Source organism: Kryptolebias marmoratus, linkage group LG19 (genome assembly GCF_001649575.2).
Source record: "Kryptolebias marmoratus isolate JLee-2015 linkage group LG19, ASM164957v2, whole genome shotgun sequence".
In the NCBI taxonomy this organism is placed as follows: Eukaryota; Metazoa; Chordata; class Actinopteri; order Cyprinodontiformes; family Rivulidae; genus Kryptolebias; species Kryptolebias marmoratus.
Genome location: NC_051448.1, coordinates 3,560,848 through 3,579,342, shown reverse-complemented (window position 1 = coordinate 3,579,342; position 18,495 = coordinate 3,560,848). Strand labels below are relative to the sequence as shown.

Below are 18,495 nucleotides of genomic sequence, written 5' to 3'. Positions count from 1 at the left end.
GGGGGGGGGGGGGCAGGTATCGAACGACACAAACCCAAAACAATATCCCCGCTGTCTTTTCCCTTCTGTCTTCTTCGACTCGGGTCTCCTTTCTTCGAAACAACAGGAAAGCTCTTTGTTTTTGCTCCAGCCTCCCATTTCCACGCTTTGTGTGAGTAATGTAGATTCACACGGGTCTCTGTCCTGTGGAAACCAAATGTCTCCAAAATAGAAACTGTCCACAAAGAAAAACAACCTCTTTCCAAGCTTTTTACTTTTTTTACGGTTCCATAGATGGCCTAAGGAGAGGTTTTATACTTAAAGAAACATCAGCAAATACCTACCAGCTAATCAAAAGACAGAAAAATGTTGTCTGCTGATCAAATATTTATAAATGAATCAGTAATTGTTGACCAAATATGAAGCAGATTTGTTTGGGCAACCATTTCTTCCTTCATTTCATTAGAAAATCTGGAAGAAGACTGAAGCCACATTTCAAAGTTCATGATTTAAAACAACATAACAAATCATACAAATCAAATACTTTAGAGTCACTACACTGAGAATCATGAATAGACCTTTGATTTTTTTTTCCCAGTTAAAATGGCATCAACACGTTTGCATCGTGGCTCGAAATGGACTTGAAAAATCAGGAAATGTTATCAGTTAATGATAGATAATCCACATTAAATGAGTCCTAGTAATCAGAATGGTGCTCCCATCACACTGTACACAGAAAACTTCATTTATACTCAGCTTTTTCAGTGGAAGTCACAGTTCAGATCATGAGAAGAGCGTTAGAAATCATGTCTTTGTTTGACTCAGATGAAAAAGCACAGAGGTGGGAGTGTGATAATAGGGGTTAGCATGAGTGCAAACAGTGATCAGGAATGTTCATTAGATCTGCAAATATTCCATAACGAAGCAGACTTCATGTAAAGGTTGGATGTAAGCTGAAGTTTTAAAACTAAAGTAATTGTCTTATAGGCAAAAGTGGCAAAAGAAAAAGATCTCACCTCAACAAAAGTTAATTCTCTCAGTTCCTGTTTTTAAAACCTTTATTTAAGGTATCTGCAGCCATCGTCTGCTTTCAAAGAGAAATTCAAACCTCAGCGCTATACAAAAGTTCGTCTTTGTGTTTTTGTTTTTAAAGTTTCCAAGCAGAAGATGAACCTAACAAATCTGACACAACAGTTTCTAAAAAAAAAACAAACGAAACGGTTAAAACAGCGAACTGAGAGGTGATTTTTCCAGGCTTGAATTCCTTTAACTTGTGTTCAAATAAAGGTAGAACGGCAGATACCCTAACCCAAAACGAAACCAAACTCTTTGTGTTTTATATGTAGTGGGAAACAAAAACCTGCAACCATGACTGAATTTACTGGTCTGTGTCACATTTTTACTCCGTCTCAGATGATGTTTATAAGAATGTGTCTTTATCTGGACTGACCCTCCAGGCTGGAGTTTCCTGCTGGTAATAAACAAATAATACTCCGTCCATTTGATGCAAATACCTTGGAATAACATCCAGAAACTTTCAGGATGACAGCACAAAAGCAAAAAACAACTTTAGCTCCTGATCACGTCAGATAACGTGAGCTTGTTGCAACAAACAGGGAACTTTTCATTTGATTAAAGAAAGCGAGCACTTAAACTGCTGCTGTTTCATAAACTTACATTAATGTTGACTGTTATTTATGGTTTCAGTCCTCAGCATTCCACTAATGAGCATGCTGCAGTCATTAATTCACACACACACACACACAACAAATACTAACACAGGCCTTTTATTAATTCAACTATATTAGGTCTGTGGTAAAGCCTTCTTTATATAATTAAATAATTAGTGGTAACAAAAATATGGGTTGTGGATCTGTTCAGGAAATGATGGCATAGAAAGAAAGGAAATGTTATGTAAGATGAAATGAGTGTGTGTGTGTGTGTGTGTGTGTGTGTGTGTGTGTGTGTGTGTGTAGCCATGCCGGTTAAAATGCCTCACTAATCCAACAGAATTTCCGAGGAACGCAGCGAGGCAGGGCTCGGGGATGTGGAGCCTGGGAGGAGCGCCAGCAGCGGCCGGGACTCGGAGGGTCAGGCGTGTTTCGCTGTTTCACCGATGGGAGGGAGGAACTCCAGAAGCGTTTTCCAGACGGAAAATAAAACGTGCTCGCTGAAAAGGTTTGATTGGCTTTGACAGCTTTGTTACATCACAGTTCCGAGGGTTTGAATGGTCTTTTTAACTCCAATTAGATCATCAGCGTGCAGTAATTCACTTTTTATTTGATTTCCACTTTATTTATTGAGACACAAAGACTCATTTTCAAGAGAGACAGACAGTGTGTTTAATCCTTAAACTTACAGTTTAAATATCTGTATGTGGGGCCTTCATGCTCACACACAGCGCCTATAAAAAGTATTCACCCCCTTGGATGTTTTAGGCTTTTATTGCTAAAACAAATCAATCATGGTTAACAGGAACTGACTTTTTGACGAAAACAAAACCTTCTTTCATGTCAGTCTTGACTGGGAACGTCTGTCGGGAAGCATCCGACCGTTCGAGTCTTCCACATGCCGTTTGGTAAACTGTAGAGATTTAATCAGAGTTTCCTTCGATGGTAGCTTTCTCTTTGCCTCAGTCTCTCCCCTCTCACCTGCAGGTGTGTCGCTCCCTGTTCTCCTTCTTCTTCTTCTCGCTCAGTTGGTGAGGATGCCCTGCTCTTGGTAGATTTATGTGTCCCATGTTCCTTCCATTTCTTCATGATGGATTCAACAGAACTCCTTCTGTATCCATCCCCTGACCCCATATTTATGCAATAACTTATTCTACATTACAAGTTTTTATTTAATTAGAATTGCTTTTTAGAAATTGGATTTCACTTAATTATTGAAAAGTTGTTTTTTTTTTTTTTCTTTTTGTGAAGAAGAACAATTTATACTGACCATGACTGATTTCATAATGTTAATAAAAGAATAAAATGCTGTCTGTGCGCACGTAGATACCCAGACTTTAAAGGAGTTGAATCATTTTTATATAATTACACCTGTGCTAAAAACTGTAAAACTTGCCAGACAGATTGTTAAAGAGGCTAAACGTTGGCTTTTTACCGTTTTATTTCTGTTTTGGAGCATCACAGAAGAGCTCGAACATGTTTCAGCATCTCTCACTGTCAGATCACTTATTCCTGGCTCTGAGACATATAATCTTATTTACTACATAATAATGTTCATGTCTGCCCGTCAGGCTGCCCTGTTAACGTTCTGGACGTAAGGAAACAGACTGTTTCTCTTTTGGTTCTTCAGTTTTATAACAGGCAGTCATTTTCATTCAGCTGAATATTCTCCTCCTCTCTCTTTTTTTTTTCACCTAATATATTTTCTGAAAACAAAAACGGCCATTCAGGTTTTCCTACCAGGGACAGAGGTGCCTCAGTTCAGCACGAACGTAGAAACCATTAAACTCTGACTTGATGGCGTGTGCGGATGTTGGCTGTTAATGGTTCCTGAATCATTTCTCTGATTGGTTTGTGTGAAACGTTCTGATGTCGTACAACGGTTCTGATCCGGTTTGTGTGATGAGTAATGCACTGAAATGATTTGTGTGGTTGAGTTTACGGTCTGGGATTATTATAGTTCTGCAGCACAGAGTTAAAATGGCAGACTCACCAAGTTCCCCATTATGTCAGAGGTTTATTAATATATTTTAAGGGATGTACAACACTGCTTTGAACTAATATTATTATATATGTGGCTGATATTTAGCTAACTCTATGATGCCTCTTCTGAAGTGGAATTGAGAAACTGCTTCTATTCATCTTGTTTTAGTTTAATATTACCTGAATATAAAGTTGAAGAAACTTATTTTGTACGGCTTGAAGTTAAAAATAATTATTTCCTGTTGGGACTATTTTTCCTTTACAGAAAACAATTTGTTATCTAGAACAAAAGAAGGAAAAAAAAAACAGTAAAATGATTTAAAAATGAACAAACCTGAGAGAAACAAGAAACATATTTACATTTAATTTATTTTCAAACTAATCTCAAATGAATAATTGCAATATTCATACAACAGAAGATACAATCAGAGGATAAATGTAAAACTAAGTCAAATAGTTCTCTAGTTATGTTCTGGGTTTCTGATCTATGAAAAAAAACAACCAATAATTGCACCTCGGCTCACTTACCAACAGGCTAACGTTGCAATGTATTTTTTATTTTCTTATTATTATCAAAGCTCTGCTCAGCTCCAGTTTCAGGTGGGATGTGTGGAGCTCATCTTTAACGTCTGTAACAGTTTTCCGTAGCAGCCTGAGCACACAAACTTCAGCTTTTCCATCCTTATTTTAAATCCCCAAAAGATCAATAGCCTGATTATTATTTTTTACTGTAAACCAATATTAAAATTAAAAATATATCCTGAAAAATTACATGATTTTCCTCATTCGAAATCTTAAAACATTTCCCAATAACGAACGGCTCAACAGGACTACTTTAACTCTAAAACCTGAAGGGTCATACATCAGGAACATGATTCAACAAATAAAATCACAGAAGAGCAAACCTGTTATTTCAACAGAATTTGATAGTTTTAGATAAGCTTTGACATGCTTGTAGTGAAGAACTGTTTACTACTGTAGTGTCTATGCAGCCAAACTTCAAGCAACAAATCTATCACGTTAACATTTGCAGACGTTTACAAATATATCCACAAATTGATGTCCAATTATTTTATTCCTATGCCATTCAGTTTCTTTATGTGTACCATAGCGTGAGTAAAACTGAGGGTGTTTGGCAAAACGATGAACTAAACATCAGCTTTTTGTCTGAAGAAAAACAAATAAAACAAATCACCAACAGACAGGTGGTGAGATAATGTCTAAAGAAGCCGCTGAGGATGATAACTGGATTATAACATGGTCATTTTGAAGAACAGTGTCTCTTAAATCTAGACATGGTTGGTGGTAGTCATGGCAGTGTGGTCCTTCTTTAAAGTGATGAAGAGGATGGCTGGTCTCAGGTGAGGGTTACCAGTTGTCTAAGAAGTCAAACCCAGTCTTCAGGATGCTGCTGCTTGTGTTAAACTGTAAGAAAAAGAAGCATTTAAACAAACCTTAGTGCACGTTTAGCCAATCGGCAGGCTAGTCCCAGTGTTTGTTGTCCAGGAAGTCAGACTAATGGTCGCTGAATTCAAGTATTTTCATAATAAAGGTCAATCTGAAGACTGTTTCAGAACTCACCTGGGAAAAGGTGGGGCTGTCCAAGTTGGGTGACCCCTCCTCCTCCTTCTCCGCAGCAGCGGCGGCGGGGTTAGAGGGCTTTGACATCAGGCTGGAGGAGAACATTTCATCCAGGGTGTTGCTGACTGACGGCAGCGTGCTCTGAGACCTCTCCCAGCCTCCGACTGACGATGAGACGCTGACAGGTGGGACCGGCGTCGGGGCGATGGAGATGGACGCAGGCGTTGCGCTGACGGCGGTGGGGGCAGGGGGCTGTGGCGCAGGAGGCTTGGGCGCTCGCAGCTTGGTGGTCTTTGCAGGAACTGGAGGGTGAGACTCCGCTGCCTCAGGCTCCTTGGAGATGATGGAGCTGTCCTGTAGGTAGAAGAAAACATCAGATCAAAACATTTTAACAGAAATTTCTGGAATTGACACCAACCAGGTGTTAAAACACGTACCGGTCTGAGGTAGGAGGGGAGGGGTTTCTCTCCTTTCTCCAGGGACTTGATCTGACTGGGGGTCAGGGACTGGAAGTCCGCTTTCTCACCTTCCAGTCTTGACCTCTCAGCGCTGATCTTCCAGAAGGACGACTCCTCCTCAGGCCTTCGTCCCTCACTCACAGACACCTTAATAACACAGTCCTGATTAATAACTGCAGACAAACACAACAACTCCTTATCAGTTCAGCTACTGCAGAGATGGAACCAAACCATACCTTGGGTCCTGCTGTAGTCTTGCCGGGCTGGTTGGAATGAAGAACCTTTGCCGTCTTTGTGTCAGCCTGTGAAACGGTGATAACCTGATCTGCAGTGCCCGGTGTTAGGCTGAACTCCATCTGACTCTAAAAGATGAGAAATCGGTTTAAATCAGCATTCAGATCCACCCTACTTATCATGTATGCACCATGTTTCAGTTTATACCTTTGTTTCCCACGAGAAAGGGGCTGAATGCTCATCTTGCCATGTAATGTCCTGCAAAAATAAACGTGATTTGATCAGTTTAAGTTAGTTTTGCTCATTGCTAAATCATACAGACTGGTTAAAACAAAAATAAACACAATATCATAGTTTAATGTGTCCTTAAATTAAAAATTATGGTCCATAAAAGAGCCGTTTGGGCTCAAGAAGTCCGACAATTTGGATGTATTAATATGTCCTTACAAGATTTGTTTTGTGAAGTACGCAGATAAAAATGCTTTGTTTACATTGAGTGCATACCCACATTTCATAACTGCATATGAATATATTTGGAAAACTACTTTTCAGTCTGATATAGTTCAGGATAACCTGTTTATGTTTGATTTTATACATTCACAATGAGTAACTTTAAAAGCAGCATCTCTTTTTTGTGTGAAGCTAAAAATAAAGCCAAAAATAAATAAAAGCAATAGCTTTTCTTTGTATATTTGGTGCCTTTTAAACTCATTTTGAATACAGTCTTTGTACTTGGCACTTTTGAGACATTTCTTTTTGACTTTAGGGAAGGACGACTGATTTAACAAATTAGAAAATAAACAGTTTAAATCAGGGCTGTCAAACTCAGTTACACAAAGGGGGCAAAATTAAAAACTTGGTCTTAGCCAAGGGCCAATCTTGATCAATATTTAGGAAAAAATACATACATTAGCACTGGTTTTAGACGTAATATGTCAAATCATTCATATAGAAATATCAAATACCTCTTCCCAATTTGATATTATATAAAATTTAGAAGAAACATACTTTAATGAACAAAGATAAATGAATTGAACTTAAGAAGACATCATTAGCATTCTACATTAAACAGCTAAAAAGCCATCAACAAAAATTCAATCATACAGCTGCTAACATTGACACTGAAACGAGAAAATACTAAAAATGGCAATATACACCAGTATTGTTTCTTGGCTGTAAATTCATAAACAAGAGTTTGATCTGTCCCATCTGATGTGCCCTTTTCACGTCAAAGCCAAAGATTACAGAGGAACTGAAACTTAATTTTCTTGGCTTCAAAGTAACCGTCACAGGAAGACGGTACTAAATAGGTTTAGTTTTTTAAGCAAAATGAGAAGCGACAGAGACTGGATCTGTCACAAACTGAAGGGCCAGATTTAACAAAATATAAATGTTATCTTGGGGCCCAGATAAAATGTTACCAAGGGTTTAACATAAAAATAGGGATAGGGGAAGATTTAGCCCAACACTAACACATGAAACTGATAATATCATACCTTAAAATCTTCAGTTTTTTGACACAAAATACGTATAATTGTTGCTAGGTTACGCAGCCGAAGGGACGTCTGTTTGTGGCTACGTGGCTACTGTTAGCAACCATACAAACTGTTAGCATCCGGACAAATCACACTTTAAACTCAAATCGTGTCTAAGTACCTCCTCGCCAAAGTGAACTATCTTCTGACCCGTCTGAAGGAGCAGTTTGGGGTAACAGACCACTTCCTCCCGGTCAACTTTGTGCATCGCGTATCGGGCTCGGATGTGCGGGTCCATCAGACAGTTGTCGATGGCGTTGTCCTGCTCCTGCGGCGTCATTCGCTCCCACGACGAGCCGTACTCGGATTTGATTTTCTCCCGCTCCTGCATGATCTTCTTGGCCATGGAGCTGATGGAGGAGAAATACTCCAACTTCTTTTCCTCCATCCTGTGGCCATCGAGCCCCGCAACAGTTGCGGCGGCCATCTTTAACAGCTCCCAACTGTTGTTGTCAAAGACTTATATGATATAAGTCATTGGTTGTTGTTTTTGTGACGGGGGGAGAAAAAAAAGGAAGTTGGATCTGCGCAAGACCGGAAGTGGGTGTTTTCTTCGTCAATGGCGCCATCTTGTGCTCGGGTTCGTTACTCTTTTTTTTTTTTAATTGGAAAAAACATTGAACATCTTTGTAACCCTCCATGTGTTTATGGTCATATAGATAAAATGATCAGTATAATTTGGAGAACCCTTCACAAACATGATAACATAAAACAAAAACAATCATAAAATAATGATAAACTCCAGTTATTTGTTTAAAGACTTTATTACGTTTACAATCAAATACAATCCACAGAAAGCCATGTTGGTATACAAAACATTAAAATAAGTGCTTTTAATTGGAAAATGTACACAAGAAGCGTTCCTATTTTAGAGGAAAAAGTGCTTGTAACACTTTAAATTGGCTTTAAGCCACTACAGACTGAATAAAAATCAGAAACGTAAGGCCAGTGTACAGTCAGGTCCCTCTGACTTTCAGCCTGAATAAAGTCAGGTCACAGCAAACTCATGCAAAGTCTTGCACAACTATTTGGGGAAACAGTATTTTAAACTGACCCACGTAATATGTACAAAACACAAAGCAAGAAACAAAATAAGATCATAAAAATCTCACTTTTGTTCTTAAAAATGTTTCCAGTGAAATTGTAGGTAACCATTTTTATTGCTTGTTTACAAAAAGTGAAATGAATGACTGTTTCTAAACAACCCATGACTCCAAATTACCCTTTTTGTTGTTGTTTTAGAAGTTTGACATCTTATAAATAAATAACTCTTAGTATAATTGTTCAAATGTGTTCAAAGGCGTACAGCAAATCTAACCCTTTTTAAATTGCCCTGTTTGTTAGGATTCTGGCTCTTCAGATTTCGCAGAATGGATCTGAAGTCTTCAGGCGGTGTTGGAGTCATGGAGGCTAAGCTTCTCGTTCTTCATCAGGCTGTCGGTGGTGAAACGGGGGTGAATGGCGATGGCTGTCGTCGGCACAGTTTTGGACTTTCGTCTGGATGATCGAGAACATGCCAGGTAGAAGATCTCTGCCACGTTGAGGACCAGAGAGACGCAGGACACCACCAGCATGAAGATGATGAAGATGGTTTTCTCAGTGGGCCGAGACATGTAGCACTCCACGGTGAAGGGACAGGGGGCCCGGGAGCAGACGATCTGTGGGTCCATGACAAACCCGTACAGGTAATACTGCCCCACAATAAACGCTATCTCCAGGAGGATTCTGAAAAAGATGGAGGTCATGTAGTTTCCCAGCAGGTTGCCTTTGATCTCGACTTTGCCCTTTTCATCTGAATACTTGGGAACTTTGACGATTTCATTGCTAGAGTGGGTTTGGATGTACTCTCTCAGCTTTTTCTCTTTGTGAATGACATGAATGACGTGACCGAGGTAGAGCAGCGTTGGTGTTGAGACAAAGATAATCTGGAGGACCCAGAACCGAATGTGTGAGATCGGGAAGGCGTAGTCGTAGCAGACGTTCTTACAACCAGGCTGTTTGGTGTTACAGACCATGCTGGACTGTTCATCACCCCAAACCTGCGAAGGTCAGATGGCAGAGTTATTCATAATCTTTGCAAAAATCACCACACTGTTTGCAATAAGCATTTAAATACCAAAACAATCTTCCCCCAAATTGTACTTTTTATATATTATTTGTACTATACAACCTAGAAACCCAATAGTCTAAATCAGGGGTCTCCAATCCTGGTCCTGGAGGGCCACTATCCTGCATGTTTTCCTTGTTTCCCTGCTCCAACACACCTGATTCAGAGGTTAAATCCCCTCTTCATGTTCTGCAGAAGCCTGTTAATCACCCATTGGTTCAAACCAGGTGTGTTGGAGCAGAGGAACAAGTAAAACCTGCAGGATGGTGGCCCTCGAGGACCAGGATTGGAGACCAATGGTCTAAATGGTTTGTTCTTTAACATGATAATTTAAATTATTAGCAATAATTTGAAAGTGTAATAAATGTTTTCTAGTTGTACAAACAGGACACTAAATTCAACATAAAAGACCTGAGTCAGCTGTGGTGTACCTCTAAATGGCCACCAGAGGGGGTTGTTTAACCTGACAGGTTTATAAAAGTACCAAGTTGTGTAAAAAAAACAGTGAAAAATCAGCAGCAGACCTTTTCGGCTCCAGCTCCGAGGACCATAATCCTGAAGATAAAAAGCACGCTGAGCCAGACTTTCCCCACAACGGTGGAGTGGGACTGGACCTTATTCAGGAGGGACGACAGGAAACCCCACTCACCCATGGTTTCTGCAGACAAACAGACGACTTTATGTTTTATTAAAGCTAACAGACATATATTGGTCCTCCATCTTCTTTATCCCTCTTCATTTTTATAATTTATCCAAATTTATATAATAAATATCCGTTTTTACTTTTTTTTTTCACTCCTTTGTGATGTCATATTAATTAAAATATAGGAATATGGAACTTATACTGAAGTTTGCAAAATTGGTAACGTCTTTAATTCAGCTTTAAAATATCTTTACAGGCTGTGTTTTATCATAAAAATGTGAAACGTTTATTTTAAATTGATGTAAATTATTCTAACTCTATAAAATGTCATCAGCAGAAAGTATTTGTCGGGAACAATCACGTGTTATATAATTTATATCAAATATATGAAATCTAAATTGTACAGAAAAGAGAAATTTATTGTCAAGCAGCTCCTTTTGTTAATTAAATTTATTTACTTTTAAAAAATGTGAAGTAAAACATTTTAGTATTTTATCCAAACTGTCCTGCTGCTTAATCTAAACAAAGAAAATGTGTAAAAGTTCAGATAATACAGATGTTTATGCTGCTGGATTCTAGTTTATATCTGTCTGTACACAGGAAAAATAACTCTAATATTTTATTAATCTTTTTTACATTTAGAAACGCTGACACCTTCACGACTATATATTTTATAAAGTTAAATTTGAGGTGCATTTGATCTTTTCTTCGGTGCAGAAATTATGGAGATTTCTTATAAAATTATCATCTAACCTTACCTTTGAATCCAGACAGTCCTCTCTGAGACAAACAGGCCCGTCAGAGATATCGGAGCTGAATGGTTGAGTCTTGAGCCCAGCAGAACCTGTCCACGGTACCTTGAACTTTAGATTCGATGCCGTTGCTCAACAGTGTGAGCTGTCACGTTGTCATGACTTCTGGAAATGATAAATTTGGGCTGAGCTCTGAAAAGATTGTGGAGGTTAATGATTGGCAGCACTTTAAACCACAATTCTCCCTTTTCTGTTTGATTTTTTATGACATTTTACACATGACAAACGAGTCTATCTTTAGCATTTAGTCTTTAAAAATGGTCACATATGTGTCTATATTGCAAGTATTTTTACTGAAATAATAAAAGGGTAAAAAACACCTTGTATTGACAGATCTTATTTAGTTCAGGACAATAAAGGTGCAGGTGTGTGAGGCTCATTTTAAAACGATACTTATTGAGATATTTTTATTAAAATTAAATATGTTCTCATAATTAGGTTGTAACTGATGTATGACATCATATTAACATAATCAAAACTGGTTTTAATCATACTTTTAATTTGATTTATAAATAATCAGAGGTTTAATATATGTGCAGTTTTCTTAACTATATCCTATTTGAAGTTTTAGAAGCATAAACTATTCTAAAGTTTATTATTTAGTCAGTTCAGTTGATTTTATCATCAATTACAATTAAGCAAAATTAAGTTTCTGTAACTCTTGTGATGATATTCCTTCAACCAAAACTAAAAATATCTCCCTGAGAAACTGTAACGGCATTAATAAATCAATAATTAATGTTAAAAAAACTGCAAGTTCATTGTAAATGAAAAGGATTATTATGAATTTGTTTCCATTTTCTTTACTGCAAAGTGAAAAGTGTGTAAAAGTATCATTTTGAATGAACTGAAACACCAGTTTTTTTCCAGTTTGAATCATTTATTAAAAACAATAAAGCATACAAAATGTGTCAATGCCACAATCACTGTCACAATCCTTCAGTAAGCAAATTTTCCCAGAAAAGGTCCAGATATTGAACATTAAAATAACTTAAAGAACACGTTCAGCAACAACTTTGGGCATTCACAAACTTCTCTTTCTTCACTGGGTCACCTAGAATATAAATACATCAGTATTGCACATATTTATTTGTAGATTTATGTGAAAAAAAAGGAAAATACATCAGTCTGCCTGGATATTATCTCTGCAGACATGGTTACAGGATGACAAGCTTTTCTTTTATCCTGTCTTGTGCTGCATGGCAGGAGTCTCTGTATTTGAACGAGGAAAGACGGGGCAAAATCTAAAACAACGAACTACATTTGAATGATGTCACTGGAGGTTTTATTGGCCGCTCAGCAGCCGTTTCTCGTCTTTGGCTCCATCCAGGCCGCCTCCGACGCTGTGGTTGCTCTCCAGCTCCATGTTCATCTTGTTCTGCCTCAGCGCCTCGTCTGTCGTCGGCCACCTCAGACTCGACAGGCTGGCTGGGTTTTCTGCCGAGGTGATTCTGTGAGCGCGGTGCTTGGATCCGCACCTCACCCTCGTGCAAATCAAGTAGAACATCTCGAGAACGTTGAGGACCAGGGAGACGCAGGCCACCACCAGCATGAAGATGATGAAGATGGTTTTCTCTGTGGGCCGGGACATGTAGCACTCCACGGTGAAGGGACAGGGCTTCCTCGAGCAGGGGAACATGGGAACCATGACGAAACCGTACAGGTAGTACTGTCCCACAATGAAGCCGGCCTCAATGAAGATCTTGAAGACGAGCTGGGTGAGGTAGCTCCCCAGCAGGTTCCCCTTGATCTTCAGGTGTCCCTTTTCATCGCTGTATTTGGGCTGTTTCATCTTCTTCGGCCCACCGGGACTCGCCAGCTGCTCCCTCAGCTTGTTCTCCTTGTGGATGACGTGCATGGCGTGGCCCAGGTAGACCAGCGTCGGCGTGGAGACGAAGATGATCTGCAGGACCCAGAAGCGAATGTGGGAGATGGGGAAGGTGCGGTCGTAGCAGACGTTCTCACAACCAGGTTGTTGAGTGTTGCAGATGAAACCGGACTGCTCGTCGCCCCAGACGCTCTCGGCACCTGCTCCCAAAACCATGATCCGGAACAGGAAGAGGACGCTCATCCAGATCTTCCCAATCACCGTGGAATGGGACTGGACTTTTTCCAGCAAGGTTGACAAAAATCCCCAGTCTCCCATCTTTCCTGGTGATGTTCAGGTACTAATCTGTGACAAAAAGAAGGGAAACGGCGTTAGGAGACAAACGCTTCGTTCTGACACACCTCACCGCCGAATTATTAACCACATTTTATTATCTAATCACTACTTAAATATGTCTTTCTCTTTTTAACCTGAGAAAAAGGAAGAAGCCTGCTGAACCTTGAGCTTTTTGGTCAATATTTTCCTTCAAATAATCATTAATTAGAAATTTAGACAAAACTCAGTGCCATCGCTCGTGAGTCACAGCCCAAAAAGGCTGACACAGATATTAAACTTAAAGGAAAAAGGAAAATTAACAAGTTTCTGACTAAATTACACATTAAATATTGGATAATACTTCAGAACACAGTTTAACGTGTCCTTTAAGTACAGTAAACTAAACCTTTGGAAAAAAATGAGCAAAATAATGATCAGAAATCATACGTAACTCGCATTAATCCTCCTTAAGATTCTCTTACACACACATAAATATAAAAAAACGTAATTGCAAATATGCTAAACACTTGATCTATTTATAGAAAAAGACAGGACTTCTGTTTAATTTGTAAATTGATCAGCAAGGTGTCGGAGAGACGGGAAGCGGTGGCATCTTACCTGCTGACCCGGTCAGAAAGAACTGTCTCTGCTCGGGACAGATCACTAACTACAGTTGGACCTTGGAGTTTTGTCCTGGGTGAGGAGGACAGCGGGACTTGTGAGGGATCAAATTGCGCAACACACATCTGGCTTTGGTGTCACGTTGTAAGCATCCGCAGACGGGGGCAGAAAAGGCTGCAGAAAGACGCAGCCGGGAGGACGGGTGTAATGATTGACCGTCTGCTAAGAAGCTGCAAAGGTTTGAAAATAAACAGGTGTAGGAATCATTGGCACAAGGATCTGCTTTTATTTGAATTATCCACATTTATTTGGTCTACATTTACAGGAACACTCATGCATTTTGGCAACATTTACCAAATAAAACAAATACTTTAAAACTGGACAAAGCGGAGACATGGTATTTATTGACTTGGCGACCGAAAGATAACCTGCTGTAATTCACTCCTTCTTTTGACTCACAATCACCTGCTTCCATCACATCCAGTGATCCAAAGGCAACCTTTGTGGTCTCAGAAACCAAATTGAACATTTATTAGTCAGTCAGTTTAATCTATGAACTTTTACAGGTGCTGATTAGTGGATTATCGTTCTTTTATAAGACCTCATGATTAGACTTCATAGCTGCTTTAACTCCTCAAATACATCTTTCCTTTCGCAAGAAAGAAAGTACTTGAAGCTCGGCTCATTGCTTCACAGCCTGCAAGTGTTTTAGAGACTTTTATCTGCACTTTATCATTTTAAAAATCCGTTCTAATTAAACATGGTTTGTTGTTTTTAACAATGCTACGACAGTAACTTTTTTATTTCGAGTAACATTTTGCATGTGACTGTGTTCTGTTTACTGAAGCTGCTAACTCTCCCCCTCCTCCATTCAGAGCAAACAAACACCCGAACTACCGGGAAACAGACACAAACTGCCCGTAACTGGCTTTATTTTTCAGATGTGGATCTCCCTGATGTTGTTCTCGGAGGTCATGGTTTTAGCGCCCTCACCGACTCCCCCTTTGATCCCGTTCATCCCTAACTTTCGTCCCTGCAGCTCCAGCTCCAGGTTGACATAATTCTGGATCATCTCGTCCCTGTTTTTAACGTCCTTCTTCTCAGAAACCGGAGGTGTCACTGGGGTCACGGTGTAGTCCTGCCGCCTCGCCATGCACTCTTTAATAGCTTTCACACACAGATAGAGCAGCTCGGCAACACTGAGGGCGAGAGACACGATGGCCGCCACCAGCATGAACCAGATGATGACCGATTTCTCAGTGGGCCTGGACAGGAAGCAGTCCACCTTGTGAGGACAGGGGAAGCGGGTGCACACGTAGCGAGGTTCAAGGGTGAAACCGTAAAGAAAGTACTGACCGGCGATGAACACAACTTCCAGGACAACCTTGGCCACGAGATGCAGGACATAACTGCGAAGCAGGCGGCCACGGAGGCTGATCTTCCCGCTGCTTTTGGTGTACTTTGGAATTTTGAAGGTCCTTCTGAGGAAGAGGCTGGCTTGGTCATCCAGCTCAGCCTGGTTCTTCATCCTCTCCATCATCTGAATTTAGCAGAACAATAAGTCGGAGTCATTTTTCATGAAATACTTCCCAAAATACAATTTACAGGCACCAAGGTAACTTAGATTTAACAGTTTTGGGAAAGCAAATAATAGGAATATATCACACAGTTCAAAACAATTTTTAACAAATGATATACAAAGCCTTAAAGAAGTATTGATGCTGCTTGAACTGGAAGGTGAACCTCCTCAAGTCTTCTGCAGCCTCGAACAGGTTTTCTCGTCTGTATTTATCCCCATTAATCTTCCATTTAACTCTGACCTGTCCTGAGTTTTGGAGCTATAAATGAAGAAGATGTTGCTGAAGATTCACATCCATACAGCATGATGCTGCCACCACCATGCTTCACAGTGGGGATAGTATGTTCTGGTTGATGTGTTAGCTTTTGACCACGCAGCGTTTTACATTTAGGCCAAAACCGCCATTTTTGATCTGATCTGAGCAGAACAGCTTCCTCCACGTTTGACTTCAAACAGGAGATCTTGTGGCTTTCTTTCAACAATGACTTCCCTCTTGCCACTCTTCCGTAAAGGTCAGGCTTGTGGAGCGCACAGATTGTCCCACCTGAGCTGAGGAGCTCTGCAGCTTCCTGTCTGCTTCTCAGATTAATGGTCTCCTTCCTGTCAGTTTAGTTTGTAGTTTCATTCCATTTTCTGATGATGGATTGAACAGAACTCTGTGAGATGTTCAAAGTTTGGGGTATTGTTTCATAACCTAAACCTGCTTTAAACTTCAACAACTTTATTCCTGACCTGTCTGCTGTGCTCCTTGGCCTTCATGATACTTTTGATCACTAATGTTCTGTAACGAACCTCTGAGGCCTTCACAGAACAGCAGTCACGACAAACGATCATGGATGGAGGGATAAAGACCATTAACACCAACATGTAGGGCATTAAAGGGACATTTAGCCCATTATGATTAAAGTGCAGCTTCTGCAGCAACACCAACCTTCTTCTCAACGTGGATCACATGAAGGACGTGACCCAGGTACAGCAGCTTTGGGGTTGCCAAGGCAATAATCTGGAGAACCCAGAAGCGGACGTGAGAGATGGGGAAGGCGAGGTCGTAGCAGACGTTCTCACAGCCGGGCTGCTGAGTGTTGCAGACAAAGTCCGACTGCTCGTCCCCCCACACCTGGATCAGAGGCAGAGGACGGTCAACTCCACAAACACAGTGTCTTCACCACTCAGACTAGTTTTAGTCCAGGTATTTATGACTGCGGGAGCAGACCTTCTCAGCACCGGTGCGCAGGACCATGATCCGGAAGATAAACAGAACGGTGAGCCAGATTTTTCCAATCACTGTGGAGTGGCCCTGAACCTTTTCCAGCAGCCGGCCCAGCAGGTCCCATTCTCCCATGGCGATCACCAGCTGTCCTGCTTTCTGTTCGAAAAAATGAGAAGAAGAATCCAGAGTATTTAAAATCTGTTTCTGACTACAGTTAAACCATCATTTTCACAGCTAAATCTGAGTCAAGTCTGTTTCCTTTTTCTTCGTAGCATGTCGTGATAATTGTGTCGCGGTTATAAATAAATAGCTACATTAAACTAAGGAGAATATTTTATTTACGGAGCTGCTGCTCTGTCAGGACAGACAGAGTCTCTCACAAGGCCAAGTTTTTATCGTTTCACGCTGCAGATAAAAGCCACAGCTGCAGGTTTCAAATATCCTAAACACACGGATCCGAAGGACTCCAAAGCCTTTAACCACTGCAAATAAAAAATTTAAAAGTTAGACCAGTTATTCTCAAATACACAGCGACCTGACTGATGAGATGAGAAGGATTTTGCATTCAGTTTTTTTCCGTTAAAACAAAAATTAGTGATGAATAAAGTCAAACAGTTTAATTTCTGCAGCTTTTGTGGCTTTTAAACATCAGATTGCATCGTTTGTTTGTTTTTGTAGCAAACATCTAATTTTCAGAAGCTCATGATTGTAAAATAATAACATACAAAGCTCTTCTTAACATGATGGCACAAATAAATCTTTGTTTCCCAAAAGTCCAGAACAAATTCATGAATCCGTCTATACACATTGTTATAAAAGTCCTTCACCTTTTTGTGAAAAGTTAAAACAAACTAAAATGGAAAATTTACTCACCAGATGAACAAATCGGGGAAAAAATGGAGGAAAAGTGGATAAAAAGAGAGATGCCTTCAGTGACTGATGAAGAGAGAGTGAAGACGAAGATCTCCGTGTTTCATTATTCATCTTATCTGGAAGGACACCATCCTAACCACAACAAACCTCAGCGCTCCGAACGGGAGCAAAAACAAAGCTAAAATCAAACTAAATATGCTTCTTTGACCAACTATTTATGACTGATTTAATTCTACTGGGTTTCTATTCAAGTTTCTTTTGCAAATGTTGAAAGAAAAATCAAATCAGAAACAAATTTAGATGCTTTTGAAACAAGTTTCTGAATGATTTTTGGTGTTTAAATATGCTGTGAAACACAAAAATGAATCTGGAAAGATATATTCTTTTTCTTTTATTAAATATATTAGAATCTGACTTTTAGTTTGACGTTACAGAGTACAGGATGGAGGCCCCAAAGTCACAGTGAGAGGATGGGACTTCCAATCGGACCGAGCTGTAGCAGAACCAGCTAACCAACCGGACTTATTGTGGGCGTCGATAAACCACTGAGTCAACAAGGAGCATTAAAAGCTGCAGAAATAACAAAAAGAAGAAGGAACCTTAGTGATTATTTAAACAAACAATTGAACTAATATCTTTTAATTTACAGCTTTTATGTTATTGCTGATCCCAGGAGTATTCTATATTTAATTGTGCTGATATTTGTATTTGTAAGTTATTTTAACGCTTTTATTTCTGCTAAATTCAACTGATGCGAAACATTTATTTTATAATAAAACAGTAGATAAACACATTTTACAAACAGAACTCTTCATACACTGATTACTGTGGACACATTCTGGCTTCCTTGTAATGTTTGACACTTTATGTGGACCATAATAAGATGTCGTGTTTAAATTTCATGAAAGGCTTATTTAGGATGTTCATGTGATCATTTACATCTTCGCAGACTCTGACCCGGTTCTGAAGAGTCGCAGGATGGACTCTGGTGTTTATTCTCAGGTATAAATGATTTACACGAACCTGTCGGTTTGAAGAGGAGGTCAGACGTTCAAATGAACCAATCA

The 18,495-nt window shown here is 39.7% G+C and overlaps 5 protein-coding genes across 5 annotated transcripts in view; 1 reads left to right on the top strand and 4 right to left on the bottom strand.

Annotated features, from left to right (window-relative positions):
* The window catches only part of selenol (selenoprotein L), a 15,311-nt gene extending 10,565 nt beyond the window's left edge, over positions 1-4,746 (top strand). Inside the window, exon 10 of the transcript XR_001808946.3 lies at positions 1,990-4,746. The gene's annotated coding sequence lies outside the window, so the exon portion shown is untranslated. The remainder of the gene's footprint in view (positions 1-1,989) is intronic.
* On the bottom strand, positions 3,984-7,940 carry lg19h1orf198 (linkage group 19 C1orf198 homolog). Its single transcript, XM_017431406.3, has 6 exons — positions 7,562-7,940; positions 6,113-6,163; positions 5,908-6,033; positions 5,651-5,818; positions 5,214-5,567; positions 3,984-5,057 (listed from the first exon to the last, which is right to left on the bottom strand). Exons 1-6 carry the CDS (start codon positions 7,865-7,867, stop codon positions 5,001-5,003), a joined length of 1,062 nt encoding a protein of 353 aa, XP_017286895.1. The 5' UTR covers positions 7,868-7,940; the 3' UTR covers positions 3,984-5,000.
* A 629-nt stretch (positions 7,941-8,569) lies between these two features.
* On the bottom strand, positions 8,570-11,078 carry LOC108244878 (gap junction Cx32.2 protein). The gene is made up of 3 exons (XM_017431410.3): positions 10,949-11,078; positions 10,072-10,205; positions 8,570-9,479 (listed from the first exon to the last, which is right to left on the bottom strand). Exons 2-3 carry the CDS (start codon positions 10,198-10,200, stop codon positions 8,826-8,828), a joined length of 783 nt encoding a protein of 260 aa, XP_017286899.1. The 5' UTR covers positions 10,201-10,205; positions 10,949-11,078; the 3' UTR covers positions 8,570-8,825.
* A 783-nt stretch (positions 11,079-11,861) lies between these two features.
* gja13.2 (gap junction protein alpha 13.2) lies at positions 11,862-13,911 on the bottom strand. Its single transcript, XM_017431379.3, has 2 exons — positions 13,764-13,911; positions 11,862-13,175 (listed from the first exon to the last, which is right to left on the bottom strand). Exon 2 carries the CDS (start codon positions 13,146-13,148, stop codon positions 12,288-12,290), a length of 861 nt encoding a protein of 286 aa, XP_017286868.1. The 5' UTR covers positions 13,149-13,175; positions 13,764-13,911; the 3' UTR covers positions 11,862-12,287.
* Positions 13,912-14,029: 118 nt separating this feature from the next.
* Positions 14,030-17,633, bottom strand: gja11 (gap junction protein, alpha 11). The gene is made up of 4 exons (XM_017431392.3): positions 17,429-17,633; positions 16,559-16,711; positions 16,277-16,462; positions 14,030-15,306 (listed from the first exon to the last, which is right to left on the bottom strand). The coding sequence occupies exons 1-4, from the start codon at positions 17,537-17,539 to the stop codon at positions 14,704-14,706; spliced, it is 1,053 nt and encodes a 350-aa protein (XP_017286881.2). The 5' UTR covers positions 17,540-17,633; the 3' UTR covers positions 14,030-14,703.
* Between the last annotated feature and the right edge of the window lie 862 nt (positions 17,634-18,495).

Coding starts and splice junctions, on each gene's coding strand:
- lg19h1orf198 (XM_017431406.3), bottom strand. CDS start 7,867: ATGGCCGCCGCAACTGTTGCGGGGCTCGATGGCCACAGGATGGAGGAA. Junction 6,034..6,112: donor CTTTCTCGTGGGAAACAAAG/GTATAAACTGAA, acceptor CTCATCTTTTAG/AGTCAGATGGAGTTCAGCCT. Junction 5,058..5,213: donor ACAGCCCCACCTTTTCCCAG/GTGAGTTCTGAA, acceptor TTTTTCTTACAG/TTTAACACAAGCAGCAGCAT.
- LOC108244878 (XM_017431410.3), bottom strand. CDS start 10,200: ATGGGTGAGTGGGGTTTCCTGTCGTCCCTCCTGAATAAGGTCCAGTCC. Junction 9,480..10,071: donor TCGGAGCTGGAGCCGAAAAG/GTCTGCTGCTGA, acceptor TGACCTTCGCAG/GTTTGGGGTGATGAACAGTC.
- gja13.2 (XM_017431379.3), bottom strand. CDS start 13,148: ATGGGAGACTGGGGATTTTTGTCAACCTTGCTGGAAAAAGTCCAGTCC.
- gja11 (XM_017431392.3), bottom strand. CDS start 17,539: ATGAATAATGAAACACGGAGATCTTCGTCTTCACTCTCTCTTCATCAG. Junction 16,712..17,428: donor TTCCCCGATTTGTTCATCTG/GTGAGTAAATTT, acceptor TTTTTCGAACAG/AAAGCAGGACAGCTGGTGAT. Junction 15,307..16,276: donor TGATCCACGTTGAGAAGAAG/GTTGGTGTTGCT, acceptor TGCTAAATTCAG/ATGATGGAGAGGATGAAGAA.